At 40.4% G+C, this 22,035-nt stretch overlaps 3 protein-coding genes across 4 annotated transcripts in view; all 3 read left to right on the forward strand.

Moving 5' to 3' along the window:
• Nucleotides 1-21,680, forward strand: part of LOC309865763 (olfactory receptor 7G2-like) — a gene marked incomplete at both ends in the record, with an annotated part of 192,481 nt that extends 170,801 nt beyond the window's left edge. The window contains one exon of one of the 2 annotated variants that reach the window (XM_082732530.1): nucleotides 20,814-21,680. In XM_082732530.1, coding sequence (XP_082588656.1) covers nucleotides 20,814-21,680 — 867 coding nt within the window. Of the gene's footprint in view, nucleotides 1-20,729 lie in introns of those variants that run through there. The other variant, XM_082732531.1, reaches the window with a different exon arrangement.
• On the forward strand, nucleotides 738-1,664 carry OR7G3 (olfactory receptor family 7 subfamily G member 3; the record flags this gene model as incomplete). Its single annotated transcript, XM_082732518.1, has 1 exon — nucleotides 738-1,664. The coding sequence occupies one exon, from the start codon at nucleotides 738-740 to the stop codon at nucleotides 1,662-1,664; it is 927 nt and encodes a 308-aa protein (XP_082588644.1).
• On the forward strand, nucleotides 6,062-6,984 carry LOC309865778 (olfactory receptor 7G1-like; the record flags this gene model as incomplete). The annotated part of the gene is made up of 1 exon (XM_082732588.1): nucleotides 6,062-6,984. Exon 1 carries the CDS (start codon nucleotides 6,070-6,072, stop codon nucleotides 6,982-6,984), a length of 915 nt encoding a protein of 304 aa, XP_082588714.1. The 5' UTR covers nucleotides 6,062-6,069.
• Nucleotides 21,681-22,035: the final 355 nt, after the last annotated feature.

Here is a 22,035-nt window from a genome sequence, read left to right on the forward strand (position 1 = left end):
CATCCCTCAGTGGAGCAGACTTCTAAGAGATCTGGTTTTGTGCTCTGCCGCTCTCTCACTTGATGGGATCTGGCCTCTCCCCTCTGTGGTCTCTTCTTGTTGCTTTGGATTCACTTCTCTGCATGTCTCACCTTCCAGAAAGTGATCGATTTTCTGTTTCTAGAATTGTTGCTCTTATTATTTATCCTCTGTTGAGTTTGTAGGTGTTCAAAATGGTTTGATTACTATCTAGCTGAACTCCTGGGACCTGATGATATTTTAGTCTCCTACTCCTCGCCCTCTTGCTTCTCCTTCCATCTCTCTCTCTCTTTTTTTTAATTTTACTTAATTATTTGAGAGAGTAAATGAGAGAGAGAGAGCAGGAACAGGGAAGAAGCTGAGGGGATGGAGAATCAGACTCCCCAATGAGCAGGCAACCCAACTTAGGGCTTGATTTTGGGATTTTGGAATTATAACCTGAGCTAAAGGCAGACACTTAACCACCCAGCCATTGTAACAGGGCAATATGTCATTCCTATTTTCTTATTAAGTACATCTACTTCACAAAGGATTGATAGAAAAAAAAAAACTTGGGACAGGATGGTATAGCTGGGAGTGTTGAGGGAAACAAAACAGGAAAAGGAGGTTTAAAAAGGGGAGAGAGGGAAGCAGGAGAAAAGATAGGCATGTTTGAGAAAGTTTCTCTTAAGATTTGTTTTCTTGTCATTTCCAACTTTTCTATCAGACCCTTCAACAACATGAAATCCGGAAATCTCTCAGATACTCTAGAATTCTTCCTCCTGGGACTGTCAGAAGATCCAGAGCTACAGCCTCTCCTGTTCTGCTTGTTCTTGTCTGTGTATCTGGTCTCTGTGGTTGGGAATCTTCTCATCATCCTGGCCATTATGTATGACACCCACCTTCACACCCCCATGTACTTCTTCCTCTCTAATCTGGCTTTTGTTGACATCTGTTTTACCACCACAACGATCCCCAAGATGCTGGTGAACATCCAGACACGGAGCAAATCCATCAGTTACTCAGGCTGCCTCACCCAAATCTGCTTTGTCCTGACTTTCGCCGGGTTGGAAAATGGAATTCTTGTCATGATGGCCTTTGATCGATTTGTGGCCATCTGTCACCCACTGAGGTACAATATCATTGTGAACCCCAAACTCTGTAGGCTGCTGGTTCTGCTGTCCTTCCTTATTAGTGTTCTGGATGCCCTTCTCCACACTTTGATGGTGCTGCGGCTTTCCTTCTGCACAGATCTGGAAATTTCCCACTTTTTCTGTGAATTAGCTCATATTCTCAAGCTTGCCTGTTCCGATATCCTCATCAATAACATTCTTGTGTATTTAGTGACCAGCCTTTTGGGTGTTATTCCTCTCTCTGGGATAATTATCTCTTACACTCGAATTGTCTCCTCTGTCCTGAAAATCCCATCAGCTGGTGGAAAGTATAAGGCATTTTCCATCTGTGGGTCACACTTAATAGTTGTTTCCTTGTTCTATGGTACAGGTTTTGGGGTTTACCTTAGTTCTGCAGCTACACAGTCCTCGAGGAAGAGTGCAATAGTATCAGTGATGTACACTGTGGTCACCCCCATGATGAATCCCTTTATCTATAGTCTGAGGAACAAGGACATGATGGGGGCTTTGAGGAAACTTACCTCTAGAATATAATCTTTTTATTAATGTGTCAGCTGCTTTGGGCTTACACTGTTGGAATTTGACAGAGAGAAATAATCCAGACAGCCTGACTGACTTTGAATATATAAAGCCAGAGATCTAACAGTTAAGGGTAAGAATTTTGAAATCAGACCAGCTGTGTTTGAATCCTACCTCCACTAAAACATAGCTTTCTGGTCTTTGACAATTTATTTCAACTCTAAACTCCGTTTCCTCATCTATAAAATTGATGTGATTATATTAGTTTATATTTTGGGTAGATTTGAGAAGCTTAAACTCTGTTAGTGAGGATGCATGACTTCAGCTGTAATAAGGCAAGATTCTCAAATCCAGTAGGGTCAAATGATAAAAACAATGATCTGTCCTAACAAAAACTTCAGGGATTGCTTAGGTCCAGGCACAAAACCAGGGGAGTGCATTTTACTCTGCCATGTGGTGATGTTTTCCTATTAGGGCTAGTCTCCTGGTGGTCACTGATGCCTGCTCCAGTGCAGAGGCCTTTCAAAGTCAGAAACGTAACCTGATAAGCCTCTCCTTGAGCTTCCTTGCAAACCAGCCATAATATTTCCGAGGAGACATCCAGAAAGCATTGTTGTTATCATTAGCCCAAATTGAACTATGTGTCCTATATTCGTTTCCCATTGTCATTGTAATATGTTACAAAGTTAGCCACTTAAAACAACACAAATGTATTCTGTTGCACTCTGAAGGTCAGAAGTCTGAAATCAGCTGTATGGCAAGGTGTTATGTTCCTTATGAAAGCTGGTTGGAGAAAAAGTTATCATTTAATAGGTACAGTTTCTGTTTGGGATGATAAAAATATTCAGGAAATGGATAGTGATGATGGTCCTCCAACATTGTGAGTGTTCTTAATGCCACAGCATTGTACACTTAAAATGGCTGAAATAGTAAATTTTATGTTTGTTAGGTCCCCCAATAATGGGTCCCTGATCAAAGGAACGAGACTGATACAAAGTGAAGATCAAGCAAAGCTTTTATTTTGTGCCAAACATCCAGAATCAAACTGACTGGTCAGGGCCATCTCTTACAAAGAGGTGACCCCTCCCTGCCTTACCAACTAACTTTTATAGAGCAAAGGCGATGTGGTTGGGCCTGGCCACACACAGGTGACCAATGAGATTGCAACACACAGAGAAAGCTGCACAGTCATACTAGGTCACACATGAGTGACCAACTGAATTACAATTTGCCCTAGTAGATACTTGAATGAGCCTGTCACCTTGGTCAGAATTGGTGCCCAAAAGGTGGCACCCACACTCCTTGGTAGCTAGGGAGACAGTATGTGCACTCTACTGATTGGATGTCTTCACCTGATCCTCTCAGCTTCTGCATTTGGGCTGTTATCTCCACCTGACCTGACCCCACCCTTGTATTCAGGCTTTGTTACCTGGGACTGGTTTCCCAGACTTGCTTTTAAGTAAGTTCCATGGCGGGGTGGGGGGGTGGGGTGGGGGGGGGGCTCAGTTTAAGTTTTACTGCATAAACAACAAAATCACTGTTAAACCGGATGGCATCGGTCTGGCTAAATAGGCCCTTATAATGTTATATATATTTACTACAATATAAAAACTCAAAAAATTCATTCCAATGTACCAAAGCTTTAGATACAAGAATCAGTGATTAAATATTTCTGAAGACAAAATAGGGAAACAATTTTATTACTTCAGAGAAGTTAAGCATTTCATTTTTTTTTAAGATTTTATTTATTTATTTGTCAGAGAGAGTGAGCACAGGCAGACAGAGTGGTAGGCAGAGGCAGAGGGAGAAGCAGGCCCCCCGCTGAGCAGGGAGCCCGATGTGGGACTCGATCCCAGGACACTGGGATCAGGACCTGAGCCGAAGGCAGCTGCTTAACCAACTGAGCCACCCAGGTGTCCCAAAGTTAAGCATTCTTTAAGATTTATTTATTTTTAGAGAAAGAGAGAGAGCATGTGAGTGTTCACACAAGTGGGGGAGGGCAGAGAGAGATGGAAAATTTCAGGCAGACTCCAGCTGAGCCCAGATGCCCACACAGGGCTCAGTTTCATGATCCCAGCCAAGATCATGACTGAGCAGAAATCAAGAGTTGGAAACTTAACTTGTAAGGGCCTATTTAGCCAGAGTGGCCCCACCTTGGTTGAACAGCCATTTTGTTGTTTATGCAGTAAAACTTAAACTGACCCTGCCCCCCCCCCCCCCCCCCCCCAGATAACAGACCGAATGCAGGATGAGTTGGGTCAGGTGGAGACATCCAATCAGTAAAGCGTGCATACTGTCCCCCTAGCTACCAAGGAGAGTGTGCTCCAACTTTTGGGCACCAATTCTGACTAAGGTGATAGGCCAATTCAAATAGCTACTATGGGATGAATTGTAATTCAGTTGGCCACCCGCGTGTGACCTAGCATGACTGTGTAGCTTTCTCTGTGTGTTACAATCTCATTCACCACCAGTGTGTGGCCAGGCCCAACCGCATGGCCTTTGTTCTATAAAAGTTAGTCTGTGAGGCAGGGAGGGGTCACCCTCTCTGTAAGGGGCAGCCCTGACCAGTCTGTGTGATGGCCGGTTTGATTCTTGATACTTGGCACAAAATAAAGCTTTGCTTGACCTTCACTTTGTATCAGTCTCACTCCTTTGACCATGGACCTATTATTAGGGGACCCAACATTGGGGACCTGACAAACTGAGCCACCCAGACACCTCAAAGTCAGGCATTTCTTTTTTTTTTTTTGTCTGTTTTTGCTGAAATCAAGCATTTTTTATGAGAATAAGTACAATCTAAAAGATAAGGACTAAGAAATTCAAGCACCTCAAAAATGAGCTAATAAAACAAGCTACTGATTCAATGAAATTCAGAATTGTTCTTTCATTATAACAAGGAAAGAAAGAGCAGGGCACATAAACTTTCAGTAAATATTTCCAGATGTGATCTTGCTCACCCTGCCAATAGGAACATGATTTTATTAGCACAGATACAGTTGTTAAGATATTCTGGGACGCTAAAAAATTATTCCTTTCTTCCCTCCCCTAGTAACAGTGTTCATGTGCCTATTCTAGGCTCCTTAAACTAAAATTATACAATATTTGTTCTTTTTCATCTGCTCACTTCACTGAGCATAAGTTTTTAAGGTTCATCCATGTGGTGGCACCTGTCAGAATTTCATTCCTTCTAATAGCTGAAATATAAATACATAATTTCACACCTACAATTACCATCAGGCTTCCTGATATCACTGATTACATAGAGATTCCAAAGGAGGGCATGTCCACATCTGCAATGTATGTGAAATAGAAGATGTGAGCAGAAACAGGTGGAGAGATAAGTGGTGATGGACTCATTGCATCAGGGTATCAACCATCTTGAATTCCTCAATTCTGCTGCTTTAGTCTGAAAAGAATTTGCACCACCCTGGGATCAGAATGAAGATATAATTGTTCAGTTAATGAAGAGCTTTGGATATTGATTCTCCAGAGGTACAGAGACTATAAATTGTGACAGCCTCGCTCAACAGCCCTGCCCCAGGAAAGAAATAGCATATCTGTGCCTCACCCTGATGATGATCTCTCTTGCTGAGGAGCCTGATGCTTCACTCCCTCCCTTTCTTCTTTCTGTAGGTGGAACACCAGTCTCCATTATCCAGCATCTAGCAGAGATGTCCTGTATCATTCCACAGTGATGTCATCTAGGTAACCTGATGTCCCTTAGTTAATGTTTGGAAATGAGGGCATATATTTTACTACAAGTTTATCCAGCAGAAATTGTGAGGAGTACATGTGGAATCAAGACATCCATTTGCTTCCTGCCTGTCTTCTATTTTCTTGACTTATTTCCTTGAACCTTTCCTCCAGTCCCCAAATAGTTATCATTCTGTCAGTTTCTTTTTTTCTTTCTGTGAGAAAGACATTTTTCCTTCTCAGCAGGAACATGTGCATTTGCAAATAGGATGATTGTTATTATATAACAACGTTTGCTCAGTCTTTCTACTGGTTTCTGGGAGTTGGCTTGGGCAGTTTCCCTGTATCTTCCAGTGGTGGGTTTTTAACATACTGTTGTATTATCTCTGTTGCCAGGCTGTGAGGTATCTGCAGAAGGGAGTGGAGATCCAGACAGTCTCACTACCCATTTTTTCTAGTGAAGTTACCAAATTAAAGAATAGTCTAATTTAAAAAATGATGATTCCTCAACCCTTTCCAGAATTAACAAATCTTGACTCACTGCTTTATTCACTTTAGATCTTTTTTCAAAATAACAAAATAATATGCAAAGAGAAGGCATCTCTCCATTGGACATTTTCCTTTCCCAACAAGGTGCTTGTGCTTGGTGATACTCCTGCTGCTTGCCTAGAGGCTGACATTTCATTGTCTTGTTGCCATAATCATTACAATCAGATTCATCAACAATATGGAACCCAGAAATGAAACAGACATTTTAGAATTTCTTCTCCTGGAAGTGACAGAGGATCCAGAACTGCAGCCCCTCATCTTCAGCCTGTTCCTGTCCATGTACCTGGTCACTGTCATGGGAAACCTGCTCATCATCCTGGCTGACATCTCGGACTCCCACCTCCACACCCCCATGTACTTCTTCCTCTCTAACCTGTCCTTTACTGACATCTGCTTAAGCACAACGACAGTCCCAAAGATGCTGGTGAACATCCAAACACAGAACCAGAGCATCACTTACACAGGCTGCCTCACACAGGTCTGCTTTGTCCTGGTTTTTGCAAGTTTGGATAGTTGTATTCTTTCAGTAATGGCTTATGACCGCTATGTGGCCATTTGTTATCCACTAAGGTACACAGTCATTATGAACTCCCACCTCTGTGGCCTCTTCATACTTCTCTCCTTGTTTATTAGCATTGTGGATGCCCTGATGCACAGCCTGATGTTGTTGCAACTGACTTTCTGCACAGACCTTGAAATCCCTCTCTTCTGTGAAGTTGTTCAGGTGATCAAGATTGCATATTCTGATACCCTCATCAATAACATCCTGATATATTTTGCAATGAGCATATTTGGTGGTATTCCTCTGTGTGGAATCATTTTCTCTTACACTCAGATAGTGTCCTCTGTTTTGAGAATGCCATCAGCAGGTGGAAAGTATAAAGCTTTTTCCACCTGTGGGGCTCACCTGTCAGTTGTATCTTTGTTCTATGGGACAGCTTTTGGGGTATACATTAGTTCTTCTCTTACTAACTCTTCCAGAAACACTGCAGTGGTTTCAATGATGTACACTGTTGTCCCTCAAATGATGAACCCCTTCATCTACAGCCTGAGGAACAGGGACATGAAGGGCCTTGAGGAAACTCATAAATAGAACATCTTCTCTTCTGTGACTGTGTCATCTGAATGGACTGGGGTTTCTAGAATGAATCAAAGTGACAGAAATACTGGGTGAGCCAGAATGTCTGATTCTTGCATCACCAAGTTCTAGAATGATTAGAGAACTTACTGGGTAAGTTCATCTTGACTTTGGGTTGAAACTTGAACATTTTTTCATGTGTCTGATAGCCATTTATATGTCTTTATTGGAGAAGTCTCTGTTCATATCTTCTGCCTATTTTTAAAATATGATTTCCTTTTTTGTGTGTGTTGAGTTTGAGGAGTTCATTATAGATCCTGGATATCAATCTTTTGTCTATACTGTATTTGCAAATATCTTCTCCCATTCCGTGGGTTCCCTCTTTGTTTTTTTGACTGTTTCCTTTGCTGTACAGAAGCTTTTGATTTTTATGAAGTCCCAAAAGTTTATTTTCGCTTTTGTTTCCTTTGCCTTTGGAGACATATCTTGAAAGAAGTTGCTGTGGCTGATATCGAAGAGATTGCTGCCTATGTTCTTCTCTAGGATTCTGATGGATTTCTGTCTCATGTTGAGGTCTTTTATCCATTTTGAGTTTATCTTTGTGTGTGGTGTAAGAGAATGGTCGAGTTTCATTCTTCTACATATAGCTGCCCAGTTTCCCCAGCACCATTTATTGAAGAGACTGTCTTTTTTTCCACTGTATATTTTTTCCTGTTTTGTCGAAGATTAGTTGACCATAGAGTTGAGGGTCCATATCTGGGGTCTCTACTCTGTTCCACTGGTCTATGTGTCTGTTTTTATGCCAGTACTATGCTCTCTTAGTGACCACAGCTTTGTGATAAAGCTTGAAACCAGGTAACGTGATGCCCCCAGTTTTATTTTTGTTTTTCAACATTTCCTTAGTGATTCGGGGTCTCTTCTGATTCCATACAAATTTCTGGATTATTTGCTCCAGCTCTTTGAAGAATACTGGTGGAATTTTGATCGGAATGGTATTAAAAGTATAGATTGCTCTAGGCAGTATAGACATTTTAACAATGTTTATTCTTCCGATCCAAGAGCATGGAATGATCTTCCATCTTTTTGTGTCTTCTTCAATTTCCTTCATGAGTGTTCTGTAGTTCCTCGAGTACATATCCTTTACCTCTTTGGTTAGGTTTATTCCCAGGTATCTTATGGTTCTTGGTGCTAGAGTAAATGGAATCAATTCTCTAATTTCCCTTTCTGTATTTTCATTGTTAGTGTATAAGAAAGCCACTGATTTCTGCACATTGACTTTGTATCCTGCCACTTTGCTGAATTGTTGTATGAGTTCTAGTAGTTTGGGGGTGGAGTATTTTGGGTTTTCCATATAAAGAATCATGTCATCTGCGAAGAGAGAAGTTTTACTTCTTCATTACCAATTTGGATACCTTTTATTTCTTTTTGTTGTCTGATTGCTGTTGCTAGGACTTCTAATACTATGTTGAACAACTTGAATTGTTCTTTGAATGGCTCTGTGATGTTTCAGAAACAAATTCCATTATCAAGCTCAGTTTCTTTGGTCAGGTCCAGAGAGCTGAATCTGAGGGAGGGCATACAGTGATTTTGGGGGGATATTCCAGGAAGAAGAAAAGTAAAGAAGTTGGGTGGATCGTGAAGAGGATCCAAGTAAGTTTGTAGTCACAGAGACATAATACTGCCAATTCCATACATTAGTTCTAAAGTAAGCCTACTATGAAACATGGGAAAAGCAGATCTTTTACACCTAATTTGGTAGTTTACAAGAGTGGTCACTGGTAGACCGTGTCTCTGCAAAGGCACTATCAGCATCTACTACACTGTAATCGTTTGAGATGATGGTGAAACAATTTATCTTAATTAGTGAAAAAATCTTTGTTTCTGCTAAAAGAAAGTAACCCTGGCTCTAATGGACATGAGCAATAAAGATTGTTAAATTCTTTTTTTTTTTTTTAAGTTCTGATTTTAATTCCAGGTAGGTAACACACAGTGTTCTGTTAGTTTCAGGTGTACAATATCGTGATTCAATGCTTCCATACAACACCCAGTGGTCATAAAAAGTGCCCTCCTTAACTCCAGTCTCCTATTTCACCCACCCACTTCCCCTCTGATAACCATCAGTTTATTCTCTAAAGTTAGTCTGTTTCTTGGGTGGCCTCTATCTCTTTTTTTCCTCTTTTGCTTATTGGTCTTGTTTCTTAAATTCCACATATAAGTTAAATCATACAGTATTTGTCTTTCTCTGACTGGCTTCACTTAGCGTTATACTCTCTAGCTCCATTCATGTTGTTATAAATGGCAAGATTCCATTTCTCTTTATGGCTGAATAATAGTCCATTTTATATGTCTGCTTGTATATGTTATACATAGATATATAATGAATATTATACATACACAGTAGAATATTATTCATTCATATACATATATGTAAGTATACATATATGTATATATACATGATGTGTGTATATATATGCATACATATACACATACATATGTATATATATATACATGATGTCTTCTTTATCCATTCATCTATGAGAGAACACTTGGGCTGCTTCCATAATTTGGCTATTGTAAATAATGCTTCAATAAACATAGGAGTACATGTATACCTTTGAATTCATGTTTTTGTATATTTTGGGTAAATACCCAGTAGTGTGATGACCAGATCATGGGGTAATTCTATTTTAACTTCTTGAGTACCCTCCATACTGTTTTCCACAGTGGCTATAGCAGTTTGCCTTCCCTCCAGAAGTGCATGAGGGGTTCTTTTTTCTCCACATCCCTGCCAACACCTTTTGTTTCTTGTGTTGTTGATTTTAGGAATGATGTATTCCTGATAACTACTTCAGAGGTAGGGAATGTAGAGGTAAACTTACTTATTTTTCTGTGTGGTGGGTTTATCTTGGGCTGGTTCCCCTCATGGACACAGATGGCTGTGACAGATATGGGCATCTTATCCTGATATGATACCTGGAGACAAATCTGACTGTTGAACTCTGGCTTTGTTGTTACTTGACATTGCATTGAGTCATGCAGAATAAATGCCCTTTAGTCTATTCCCTGAGAATAGGATTCTACTTAATCTAATTCTTGGTTTTGGGAAAATGATTACTCATCATATGGAATGTAACTCCTGCTGGGAAGTCCACCCCCATAAGCATTACAAACACTTAGGACAATGCCTGACAACTAGCAAGTATTCCACAGGATTTAACTGCTGTCATTGTGTTCCATATCTTACAGGTCTTTAAAAAAAAAAGATTGATTTATTTATTTGAGAGAGGGAGAGCATGCACCTCTGCGTGAGAGCAGAGGGAGGGACAGAGAATCTCAAACAGATTCTCTGATGAATGGGGAGCCCACTGTGGGGAGCTCGATCTCATGACCCTGAGATAACAACCTGAGTGGAAACCAAGAGTTGGCTGCTTAACCAACTGAGCCACCCAGGCACCTCTCTTTTATGTCTTACACAGTCTATATATTCTTAAGTCTTATAACTCATATTTTTTTTTTTACCACTGGTGTCAGCAATTTGTTTTGTTGTATTTATCGATTGACTTTTCTGGTCTGAGTTTTTTAAAAAAGGGCCAAGTTTGATCTTACTTGCTTAGAAACCTCATTGGTTATTTATTTATTTATTTTAAAGATTTTATTTATTCTTTGACACAGAGAGAGAGAGTACACAAGCAGGGAAAGCAGGAGTGGGAGAAGCAGATCTCAGGACCCTGGGATCACGATAGGAGCTGAAGGCAGATGTTGAACTGACTGAGCCACCCAGGGGCCCTCCATTGGTTTATTTATAAGAATGTATCTGAGCTTTTATTGCTGTTTCCTACATATGGGGAAACATAATTGAATAAAATTAATTGTATCATTAATGTCATAGAGATTGGGTGCAGTCTTAGGGCTATAATGCAAATATTTTAAGTGAGTCTTTATTTTTTAATTTTTTTTAGATTTTATTTATTTATTTGACATACAGAGACCACAAGTAGGCAGAGAGGAAGGTAAGCAGGCTCCCTGTCAAGCAGATAGCCCAATGCGGGGATCGATCCCAGTATCCTGGGATCATGACCTGAGCCGAAGGCTGAGGCTTTAACACACTGAGCCACCCAGGTGCCCCTAAGTGTGTCTTTTTATAAAGTTATTCTGCAGAGAAATGCTTTTTTTGTTTTTTTTTTAATTTTTTATTTTTTATAAACATATATTTTTATCCCCAGGGGTACAGGTCTGTGAATCACCAGGTTTACACACGTCACAGCACTCACCAAAGCACATACCCTCCCCAATGTCCATAATCCCACCCCCTTCTCCCAAACCCCCTCCCCCCAGCAACCCTCAGTTTCTTTTGTTAGATTAAGAGTCACTTATGGTTTGTCTCCCTCCCATTTGTTTGTTTTTTGATAAGGAAATATTGAGTGTAAGAGTAGAGAAAAGGGAAATTGTCATTATTAGGAGCATTTCTTTCCCCATAAATGCAGAAAACAAGGTCTGTAAATTAAAGTCACCTTTTCTGGGAGGGGATTAAACAGTGGTGGTCTTTGGAGAATTGGAGTTGCTGGAGAACCTGTTGTTACTGGACGTTGAGGGATGGTTTTATTTTCAGCATCACATCTGAGAAACAGCTCCCTGCCCTGGCACTGGTAGTATCTGTAGTGTGAAGATTCCTTCATTGAGGCTCACAGCACAGCCACATAGGTAAATCCCCTGAGACCTTTGTTCACACTGAGGTTTCCCTGACTCCAGCAAGAATGACTGACTTTGAACCTCTGGGGAGACATTTGAGGGACTTTTTTTTTTTTTTATTAACTGATATATCATCTTTTTATTGGTGTCAGTGCATACATATGCATATTTTAGTGGATGGAGATAAAGTAAATTTCATTCACATTTGGCATATATATAAAACTGTGTATTTTAAACATTTTTAAAGGTTTTATTTAATTTGACAGAGATCACAAGTAGGGAGAGAGAGATGGGGAAGCAGGCTCCCCGCTGAGCTGAAAGCCCAATGTGGGGCTTGATCCCTGGACCCTGAGTTCAGGACCTGAGCCAAAGGCAGAGGCTTAACCCTCTGAGCCACCCAGGCTCCCCCAAATTATCTATTTTAATATAAATATAAATATGTTTTTTTAATCCCTTCTTTTTTTTGTCTTTTTTTAAAATTTATTTTTTATTTTCAGCATAACAGTATTCATTATTTTTGCACCACACCCAGTGCTCCATGCAATCCGTGCCCTCTATAATACCCACCACCTGGTACCCTGACCTCCTACCCCCCTGCCCCTTCAAAACCCTCAGATTGTTTTTTAGAGTCCATAGTCTCTCATGGTTCGCCTCCCCTTCCAATTTCCCCCAACTTCTTTCTCCTATCTCCCCATGTCCATGCTATTTGTTATGCTCCACAAATAAGTGAAACCATATGATAATTGACTCTCTCTGATTCACTGATTTCACTCAGCATAATCTCTTCCAGTCCCGTCCATGTTGCCACACAAGTTGGGTATTCGTCCTTTCTGATGGAGGCATAATACTCCATAGTGTATATGGACCATGGACCACATCTTCTTTATCCATTCGCCTTTTGAAGGGCATCTTGGTTCTTTCTACAGTTTGGCGACCATGGCCATTGCTGCTATAAACATTGGGGTACATCTGTAGATGGCCCTTCTTTTCACTACATCTGGATCTTTGGGGTAAATACCCAGTAGTGCAATGGCAGAGTCATAGGGAAGTTCTATTTTTAAGTCCTTGAGGAATCTCCACATTGTTCTCCAAAGTGGCTGCACCAACTTGCATTCCCACCAACAGTGGAAGAGGGTTCCCCTTTCTCCACATCCCCTCCAACACATGTTGTTTCCTGTCTTGCTAATTTTGGCCATTCTAACTGGTGTAAGGTGATATCTCAATGTGGTTTTAATTTGAATCTCCCTGATGGCTAGTGATGATGAACATTTTTTCATGTGTCTGATAGACATTTGTATGTCTTGATTGGAGAAGTATCTGTCCATATCTTCTGCCTATTTTTTGATATGTTGTCTGTTTTGTGTGTGTTGAGTTTGAGGAGTTCATTATAGATCCTGGATATCAACCTTTTGTCTGTACTGTCATTTGCAAATATCTTCTCCCATTCCGTGGTTGCCTCTTTGTTTTCTTGACTGTTTCCTTTGCTATGCAGAAGCTTTGGATTTTGATGAAGTCCCAGAAGTTTATTTTGGCTTTTGTTTCCTTTGCCTTTGGAGACATATCTTGAAAGAAGTTGCTGTGGCTGATATCGAAGAGATTACTGCCTATGTTCTCCTCTAGACTTCTGATGGATTCCTGTCTCACATTGAGGTCTTTTATCCATTTTGAGTTTATCTTTGTGTACAGTGTAAGAGAATGGTCGAGTTTCATTCTTCTACATATAGCTGCCCAGTTTCCCCAGCACCATTTATTGAGGAGACTGTCTTTTTTCCACTGTATATTTTTTCCTGTTTTGTCAAAGATTATTTGACCATAGAGTTGAGGAATTTTTAAAAAGATTTTATCTAATTAATTGAGAGAGCTTGCTAGCAAGAGAGCACAAGTGGGGGGAGGAGCAGAGGGAGAAGCAGACTCCCTACTGAACTGGGAGCCCCATATGGGGGACTCAATATCAGGACCCTGAGACCATGACCTGAGCTGAAGGCTTACCTGACTGAGCCACCCAGGCATCCCTGTGCACTCATTTTTACACTCAGAACTCAATTTGAGATTTTTTTTCAAAGCATGACCCATTTTAATTAAAAAAAAAAAGAAAAAGAAATAGAAAGAGGGGTGCCTGGGTGGTTTAGTCAGTTAAATGTCTATTTTCAGCTCAGGGAGTGACTCCAAGATCCTGGGATCCAGCCCTGCATTGAGATCCCTGCTCAGCCAGGAGCCTGCTTCTCCCTCTCCCTCTGCATCCCTTCACTCATGCTCTCTCTACCTCTCCCTCAAATAACTAAATAAAATCTTAAAAAAAAAAAAAAGAATAAAAAGCTTATGGGAGGATGTATTCCCAGTTAGGAAGAGGGAAGATCTTTCTTCAGTTTTGCTTTTTAATGTTGTATATACTTAACAGTACATAAAATCTACCTGTAGATTTCAAAGAATAGTCACATAATAAGAACATTTACACTTACCCAGGGGTTAAAAAGAACGATGCCATCACCCTAGGACCTATCTGTGTGATCTGCCACTTACATTACCCTCTCCTCATTCAAGGTGAAAACACTTTTGACTTTATTTATTTACTTATTTGTCAGAGACAGAGGGGGAGAGAGCGAGTGAGCGAGCACAGGCAGAGAGGCAGGCAGAGGCAGAGGGAAAAGCAGGCTCCCTGCCGAGCAAGGAGCCAAGGAGCCAGATGTGGGACTTGATCCCAAGACCCTGGGATCATGACCTGAGCAGAAGGCAGCTGCTTTACCAATTGAGCAACCCAGGCGTCCCGTTTACTTATTTTCTTTGAAGTTCTTCTTTTGGGTTGAATTCTATGAAATTTCAAATATTTAATCATATTTGCCCTCTGAAACTGGCAGTAGAATTAAACATCATCCTCTTATCATCTGATACATATTTCTGTTCAATTTATAAATCTGCCTGTTTTCAAACTTGTTAGAAGTTTAATATGATGTATGCATTTTCATCTTAATTGTTTTTCTCATTATTGCACTTTGATATTTAATCGTGTTGGGCATATAAATAAATAACTTATTTCCATTCCTCTGTGTTTTTACATGATATGTGGTGAGTTTTCAAAATAGGTATCCTGTCCAATATTGAGGGAAATTTTGTTTGTAAGTAGTTTTCTGTTACTATGAATAACCTGTTGGAATACTCTCATATATGTCCCTTGATGGAAATAAAAGAACCAGTTAACACATGTTAGAAGGTCCTGATAATCTATACCACATCAGTATACTTTCAAGGATACTGATAACCTGGTGGGAGTAAAAATAATTTATTAATTGGCATAGCTTATTGTTATGTGGCTGGGCATCTTCACATATTAACTTCATTTTCTTTTATCATTTATAAAGTTTTAATTTAAACATTTTTAAATTTAAACATTTTTCAATCCAGTATAATTAATATTATATTAGTTTTGCTCTACAATAGAATGATTCAGCAGTTTTATACATTACTCAGTGCTCATGATGATAAATGTACTCTTCATCCCTCTCACCTATTTTACCCATCCCTCCACACACCTTCCTTCTGGTAACCAGCAGTTTATTCTCTGTATGTAAGAGTATGTTTTTTGGTGGGCGGGGGGGTTGTATAGGTTTTTTTTTTTTTTTGTCTCTTTTTTTTTAGATAAGATCTTATGTATGTATTTATTTGAGATAGAGCAAGCAAGAGAGCACGAGCAGGGTGGGGAGAGGTAGAGGGAGATGGAGAACAGAGTCCCTGATGTGGGACTTGATCCCAGAATCCTGGGATCATGACCTGAGCCAAAGGCAGACGCTTAACTGACTGAGCCACCCTGGTGCCCTGTCTCTCTTTTTCTTTGATGATTTGTTTTGTTTCTTAAATTCTACCTATCAGTGAAATCATGTGAAATCATTTCTCTGACAAATCTTGCCATAATGTTGCAAATGGGAAGATTTCATTCTTTTTTATGACTGAGAAATACTCCATTGTATGCATATACCATATCTTCTTTTTTAAAAAAATACTTTAAAAAGATAATGTCTATTTATTTGACAGAGATCACAAGTAGGCAGAGAGGCAGGCAGCGGGGGAGTGGGGAAGCAGACTCTCTGAGCAGGCTCCCTGCTGAGCAGAGACCCCCCACCCCCACCCCCACCCCCGATGCAGGGCTTGATCCTAGGACCCTGGGATCATGACCTGAGATTAAGGCAGTGGCTCCAACCTACTGAGCCACCCAGGTGCCCCTATATCACATCTTCTTTATCCATCCATCCATCTATGAATGGACACTTGGATTGCTTCCATAATCTGGCTATTGTAAATAATGGTGTAATGAACATAGGGATATATATATATATAAAATCTTTTTGAATGAGTATTTTTGGATTCTTTGGGCAAATACCCAGTAGTAGAATTACTGGACCATATGGTAATTCCATTTTTAATTCTTTGATGAATCTTCCATATTGTTTTCCACAGTGGCTGCACCAGCTTGCATTCCCACCAACAATATTTAAAGCTTCCATTTTCTCCACATCCTTATGAACACCTGTTCCTTGTATTTTTTAATTAATTGCCATAGCTTATTGTTAAGTCATTCTGATGTGTGTGAGGTGACATCTCATTGTGGTTTTGATTTGCATTTTCTTCATGATCACTAATCATCAGATGTTGATTATCTTTTCATTGTCTGTTGTCCATCTGTATGTCTTTATTGGAGAAATGTCTATTCATTTCCTCTGTCCATTTTTTTTAAAGATTTTATTTATTTATTTGACAGAGGGAAATCACAAGTAGATGGAGAGGCAGGCAGAGAGAAAGAGAGGGAAGCAGGCTCCCCGCTGAGCAGAGAGCCCGATGCGGGACTCGATCCCAGGACCCTGAGATCATGACCTGAGCCGAAGGCAGTGGCTCAACCCACTGAGCCACCCAGGCGCCCCTCCTCTGTCCATTTTTTGATTGGATTTTTTTTCTAGTTGAGTTGTGTAAGTTCTTTGCATATTTTGGATACTAATCCCTTATCAGATGTATCTTCTCCCATTCAGTAGGCTGTTTTTTGTTCTTTTGACTGTTTCCTTAGCTGTGCAGAAACTTTTCATTTTGATGTAGTTTCAATAGTTTAATGTTGCTTTTTTGTATTTATTTAAATTCAGTTAGCCAAGGTATAGTACATCATTAGTTTTTGATACAATGTTCAATGACTCACTTGTTTCCCCTGCCTTAGGAGATTTAACTAGAAAATGTTGCTGTGGCTGATTTCAGAGAAATTGCTGCCTGTGCTTGCTTCTAGGATATTTATGGTTTCAGGTCTCAGTTTCCCTTTCTTTTAAATATATGTTTTTGGTATTTCTACTGGGTTTATGTTTTTCTTACTGATTCATATGAGTTCTTTAGATAATTTTAACCCACAGTCCCCTAAAGTGAACAAATACGTAAATTGAAAATACTGTGAAAAAAAAAAAAGAAAAAATAGTTACAATATGTAAAAAGAAGTAACAGAGTCTGCATTGACTCTAGTCAAAATTGTCACGCAGGATAAATTAGAATCTAATTATAAATATACTTGTAAATATACACAGTGAAGATTAAGCTTCAGGAAACAGTGATTCTTAGAAGAAAAACTTTCTTTTAAAATATTTATTTATTTATTTATTTAACAGAGAGAGAAAGAGAGAGGGGGGGGGGTATCACAAGTAGGCAGAGAGGCAGGCAGAGAGAGAGGAGGGATGCAGGCTCCCCGCTGAGCAGAGAGCCCAATGTGGGGCTCAATCCCAGCACTCTGAGATCATGACCTGAACTGAAGGCAGAGGCTTGACCTACTGAGCCATTCAGGCACCCAGAAGAAAAACCTTTGAGAGTTTCCCATTTTATAACAACTCAGCTATATTTTTACCTGTATTATTTACATCAATATATACAAACTATATTTTCACAACTAGAATTGATATCAGACTTACTGATGTCATTCATTGGATAGAAATCCCTTCATTAATACCTAAACAATGAAGACTGAAATTTAGTTAGAGAAGAATGGTGTATCTATATTTGCAAATTATTTGAAATGGAGATGAACAAGAAATTAAAAATAGAGCTTCCCTATGACCCTGCAATTGCACTCCTGGGTATTTACCCCAAATATACAGATGTCGTGAAAAGAAGGGCCATCTGCACCCCAATGTTTATAGCAGCAATGGCCACGGTTGCCAAACTGTGGAAAGAACCAAGATGCCCTTCAATGGACGAATGGATAAGGAAGATGTGGTCCGTATACACTATGGTGTGTTATGCCTCCATCAGAAAGGACCAATACCCAACTTTTGTAGCAACATGGACAGGACTGGAAGAGATTAGGCTGAGTAAAATAAGTCAAGCAGAGAGAGTCAATTATCTTATGTTTTCACTTATTTGTGGAGCATAACAAATAGCATGTAGGACAAGGGGAGTTAGAGAGGAGAAGGGAGTTGGGGGAAATTGGAAGGGGAGGTGAACCATGAGAGACTATGGACTCTGAAAAACAATCTGAGGGTTTTGAAGGGGCAGGGAGTGGGAGGTTGGGGGAACCAGGTGGTGGGTATTATAGAGGGCACGGATTGCATGGAGCACTGGGTGTGGTGCAAAAATAATGAATACTGTTATGCTGAATAGAAATAAAAAATTAAAAAAAAAAAAAAGAAATGGAGATGAACAGACCTGAATGTACATGAGGTACACCTGGTCTTGTAGGGTCAAGAAAGGACCAACCTGAATTCCACTGTTCTATAGAGTGCTGGTCTTTAAGGATTTACACTGCCTTGGGATGTCTGTGACAGAAAAATTTCTTAGTTAATGAGGAGCTTTGGAAATTGAACCTCTAGGGATACAGACACTGCAATCTGGCTGTGACCGCCTCATTCAGCATGAAAAGTAGTAAGTAACACACCTAAGCCGCCTCCCACAGGCAATCCCTCTTGCTCAGGCGCCTAGATCTCACTCAATCCCTCTGCCCTTCCTGAGAGCAGATATTCCATAAGGTTCATCAGAAATGTCAGTCATTATTCCAGTCTGATGCCAACAGGTAACCTAATATCCCTTACTCAGTGTTTGGAAACGGGAGCAGATGTCTTACTACAGGTTCATCTGAGGCAGCTGTGAAAAGAGCACATATACCAGGTGATTGAAACCAAGTAACACATGGTCCTCCCTCCTGTCTTGTCTTCATATGTTTCCTTGCGCTTTTTGCCATCATTCCATTTACTAATATCTTTTCATTCACTTGTATGACCAGAACCATTTCCTCCTGAGTACAAATTTGCCTTTTAAAAAACAAGAGTGTTGGGGTTCTTTGGTGGCTCAGTTTGTTAAGCTTCTGCCTTCTGCTCAGGTCATGATCCCAGAGTTCTGGGATTGAAACCTGCATCAGGCTCCTTGCTCAGTGGAGAGCCTGTTTCTGTCTCTCTCTGCTGCTCCCTGTGCTTATGCTCTCTCTCAAATAAATGAATAAAATCTTTAAAAAATAAAGTATAAAAAACACGACCATTATAAAATTTTCTGGCATTTGTTTATAATCTTGTAGTGGCAAGAGGGCAGGAAGTTTGGAAAAACTTGTTTCTTGACATATTTATGTATTATCTCAGTTGTCTGACTCTGAAGTCTGTAGAGATCCAGACAATCTTTTTTTTTTTTAAAAGATTTTATTTATTTATTTGACAGACAGAGATCACAAGCAGGCAGAGAGAGAGGAAGGGAAGCAGGCTCCCCGCTAAGCAGAGGGCCCGATGCGGGGCTTGATCCCAGGACCCTGGGATCATGACCTGAGCCGAAGGCAGAGGCTTTAACCCACTGAGCCACCCAGGCGCCCCCAGACAATCTTTTTATTTTTAAAGATTTATTGATTTATTTTAGAGGGAGAGAGCATCTCAAGCAGACCTCCCACTGAGTATGGAGCCCAAAGCAGGGCAGGATCTCACAACCCTGAGTTCATGACCTGAGCTTACACCAAGAGTTGGATGCTTAACTGACTGTGCCAACGAGTTGCTCCCCAGAGAGAATCTTCAGGAGACTTCCCAGTCTGTTTCTTTTTATAAAATTACCAAATGTGGTTTTTTTTTTTTCAGAAGTAAACATTATTATTGAAGTGTAACATACACAAAGAAAGGTACACTAATTGATGGATTTTCTTAGAGTGGACCAAACCCACATAACAACTAAGTCTGGGGCGCCTGAGTGGCTCAGTGGGTTGAGGCCTCTGCCTTCGGCTTGGGTCGTGATCCCAGGATTCTGGGATCAAGCCCCACATCGAGCTCTCTGCTCAGCAGGGAGCCTGCTTCCTCCTCTTTCTTTCTCTCTGCCTGCCTCTCTGCCTACTTGTGATCTCTGTCTGTCAAATAAATAAATAAAATCTTTTAAAAAAACAACTAAGTCTGATCAAGATATTAAGCATTATAAGTTGTTCACATTCTGCATATCAGTTTATTTTTTTATCTTTTAAAAAAAGATTTTATTCATTTGAGAGAGAGCGTGAGCATGAGCAGGGAGAAGGGGCAGAAGGAGACGGAGAGAGAAAAACCTGATATTGGGTTCAATTCCAGGACTCTGTGATTATGACCTGAGCTGAAGTGAGATGCTTAACTGACTGAGCCACCCAGGTACCCCTAAAATTACTGAATGTTTTAAATAAACAGAGCATCATAAACAAGGTAATTTTTAAAAATGACTATCTGTTAACCCTCCTCAGACTTAACAATGGTTGATTCTCTGCAATATCAGCTTCAGGTTATTATTGTTTTTTAAAGGTTTTTATTTATTTTATTTGTCAGAGAGAAAGAGAGCACAGCAGGGGGAGAGGCAGACAGAGGGAGAAGCAGGCTGCCTGCTGGGCAAGGAGCCTGATGTGGGACTCTGACACCAGCATGACCTGAGCTGAGGGGAGACACTTAACTGAGACATGTAGGCATCCCAGGTTTTTATTATTTTTAAAGAAACAATAATATACATGCAGAAGTCACCATCTCTTATTCCTTCCTATTAGTCTCCATCCCATCCAAAGATGATTTTTCCTCTAGTGGTGCTTGTCCTTTTCTTTTAGACAACACACATTTGACTGACTCCATCCTTTCATCAGATTCATCAACAACATGGAACCCAGAAATGACACACACCTTTCAGATTTCCTGCTCATGAGAGTGACAGAGGATCCAGAACTGCAGCTCCCCCTCTTCATCCTGTTCCTGTCCATGTACCTGGTCACCATCCTGGGAAACCTGCTCATCATCCTGGCTGTCAGCTCGGACTCCCACCTCCACACCCCCATGTACTTCTTCCTTTCTAATCTGTCTATTAACGACATCTGTTTAAGCACAACCACGATCCCAAAGATGCTGGTGAACATCCAAACACAGAATCAGCACATCAGTTACACAGGTTGCCTCACCCAGATCTGCTTTATCCTGGTTTTTGCAAGTTTAGAAAGTAGTCTTCTTGCAGTAATGGCCTATGACCGCTATGTGGCCATTTGTTATCCACTAAGGTACACAGTCATTATGAACTCCCGCCTCTGTGGCCTGCTGGTTTTACTCCCCCTGTTTATTATCATTGTGGATGCCCTGATGCACAGTCTGATGGTGTTGGAACTGACCTTCTGCACAGACCTTGAAATCCCTCTCTTCTTCTGTGAAGTTGTTCAGGTCATCCAGCTTGCATGTTCTGATACCCTCATCAATAACATCCTGATATATTTTGCAATGAGCATATTTGGTGGTATTCCTCTGTGTGGAATCATTTTCTCTTACACTCAGATAGTGTCCTCCGTTTTGAGAATGCCATCAGCAGGTGGAAAGTATAAAGCTTTTTCCACCTGTGGGGCTCACCTGTCAGTTGTATCTTTGTTCTATGGCACAGGTTTGGGGGTGTACATTAGTTCTGCTCTTACTAACTCTTCCAGAAACACTGCAGTGGTTTCAATGATGTACACTGTTGTCCCTCAAATGATGAACCCCTTCATCTACAGCCTGAGGAACAGGGACATGAAGGGAGCCTTGAGGAAACTCATAAATAGAACATCTTCTCTTCTGTGACTGTGTCGTCTGAATGGACTGGGGTTTCTAGAATGACTCAAAGTGACAGAAATATTGGGTGCGCCAGAATGTCTGATTCTTGCATCACCAAGTTCTTCTAGAATGATTAGAGAACTTACTGGGTAAGTTCATCTTACCTCTGGGTTGAAACTTGATTTGTTCTTTGAGTAGCTCTTGTGAGGTTTTGAAAATGAGTTCTAATTCCTAAGCCTGGTATTTTTGGTGGGGTCTTCACAAACTGTCCCAAGGCAAGTGTTATACAGATACCAAAATGTCAGAAGAGAAGTGGGAAAAAATGGATAGGTCAAGAAAGGATCAAATAAGTTTGTGGTTATAGCAGAGACTTGAGTCTGCC

The sequence above is a fragment of the Mustela nivalis genome (assembly GCF_964662115.1).
Source record: "Mustela nivalis genome assembly, chromosome: 1".
Classification (NCBI taxonomy): domain Eukaryota; kingdom Metazoa; phylum Chordata; class Mammalia; order Carnivora; family Mustelidae; genus Mustela; species Mustela nivalis.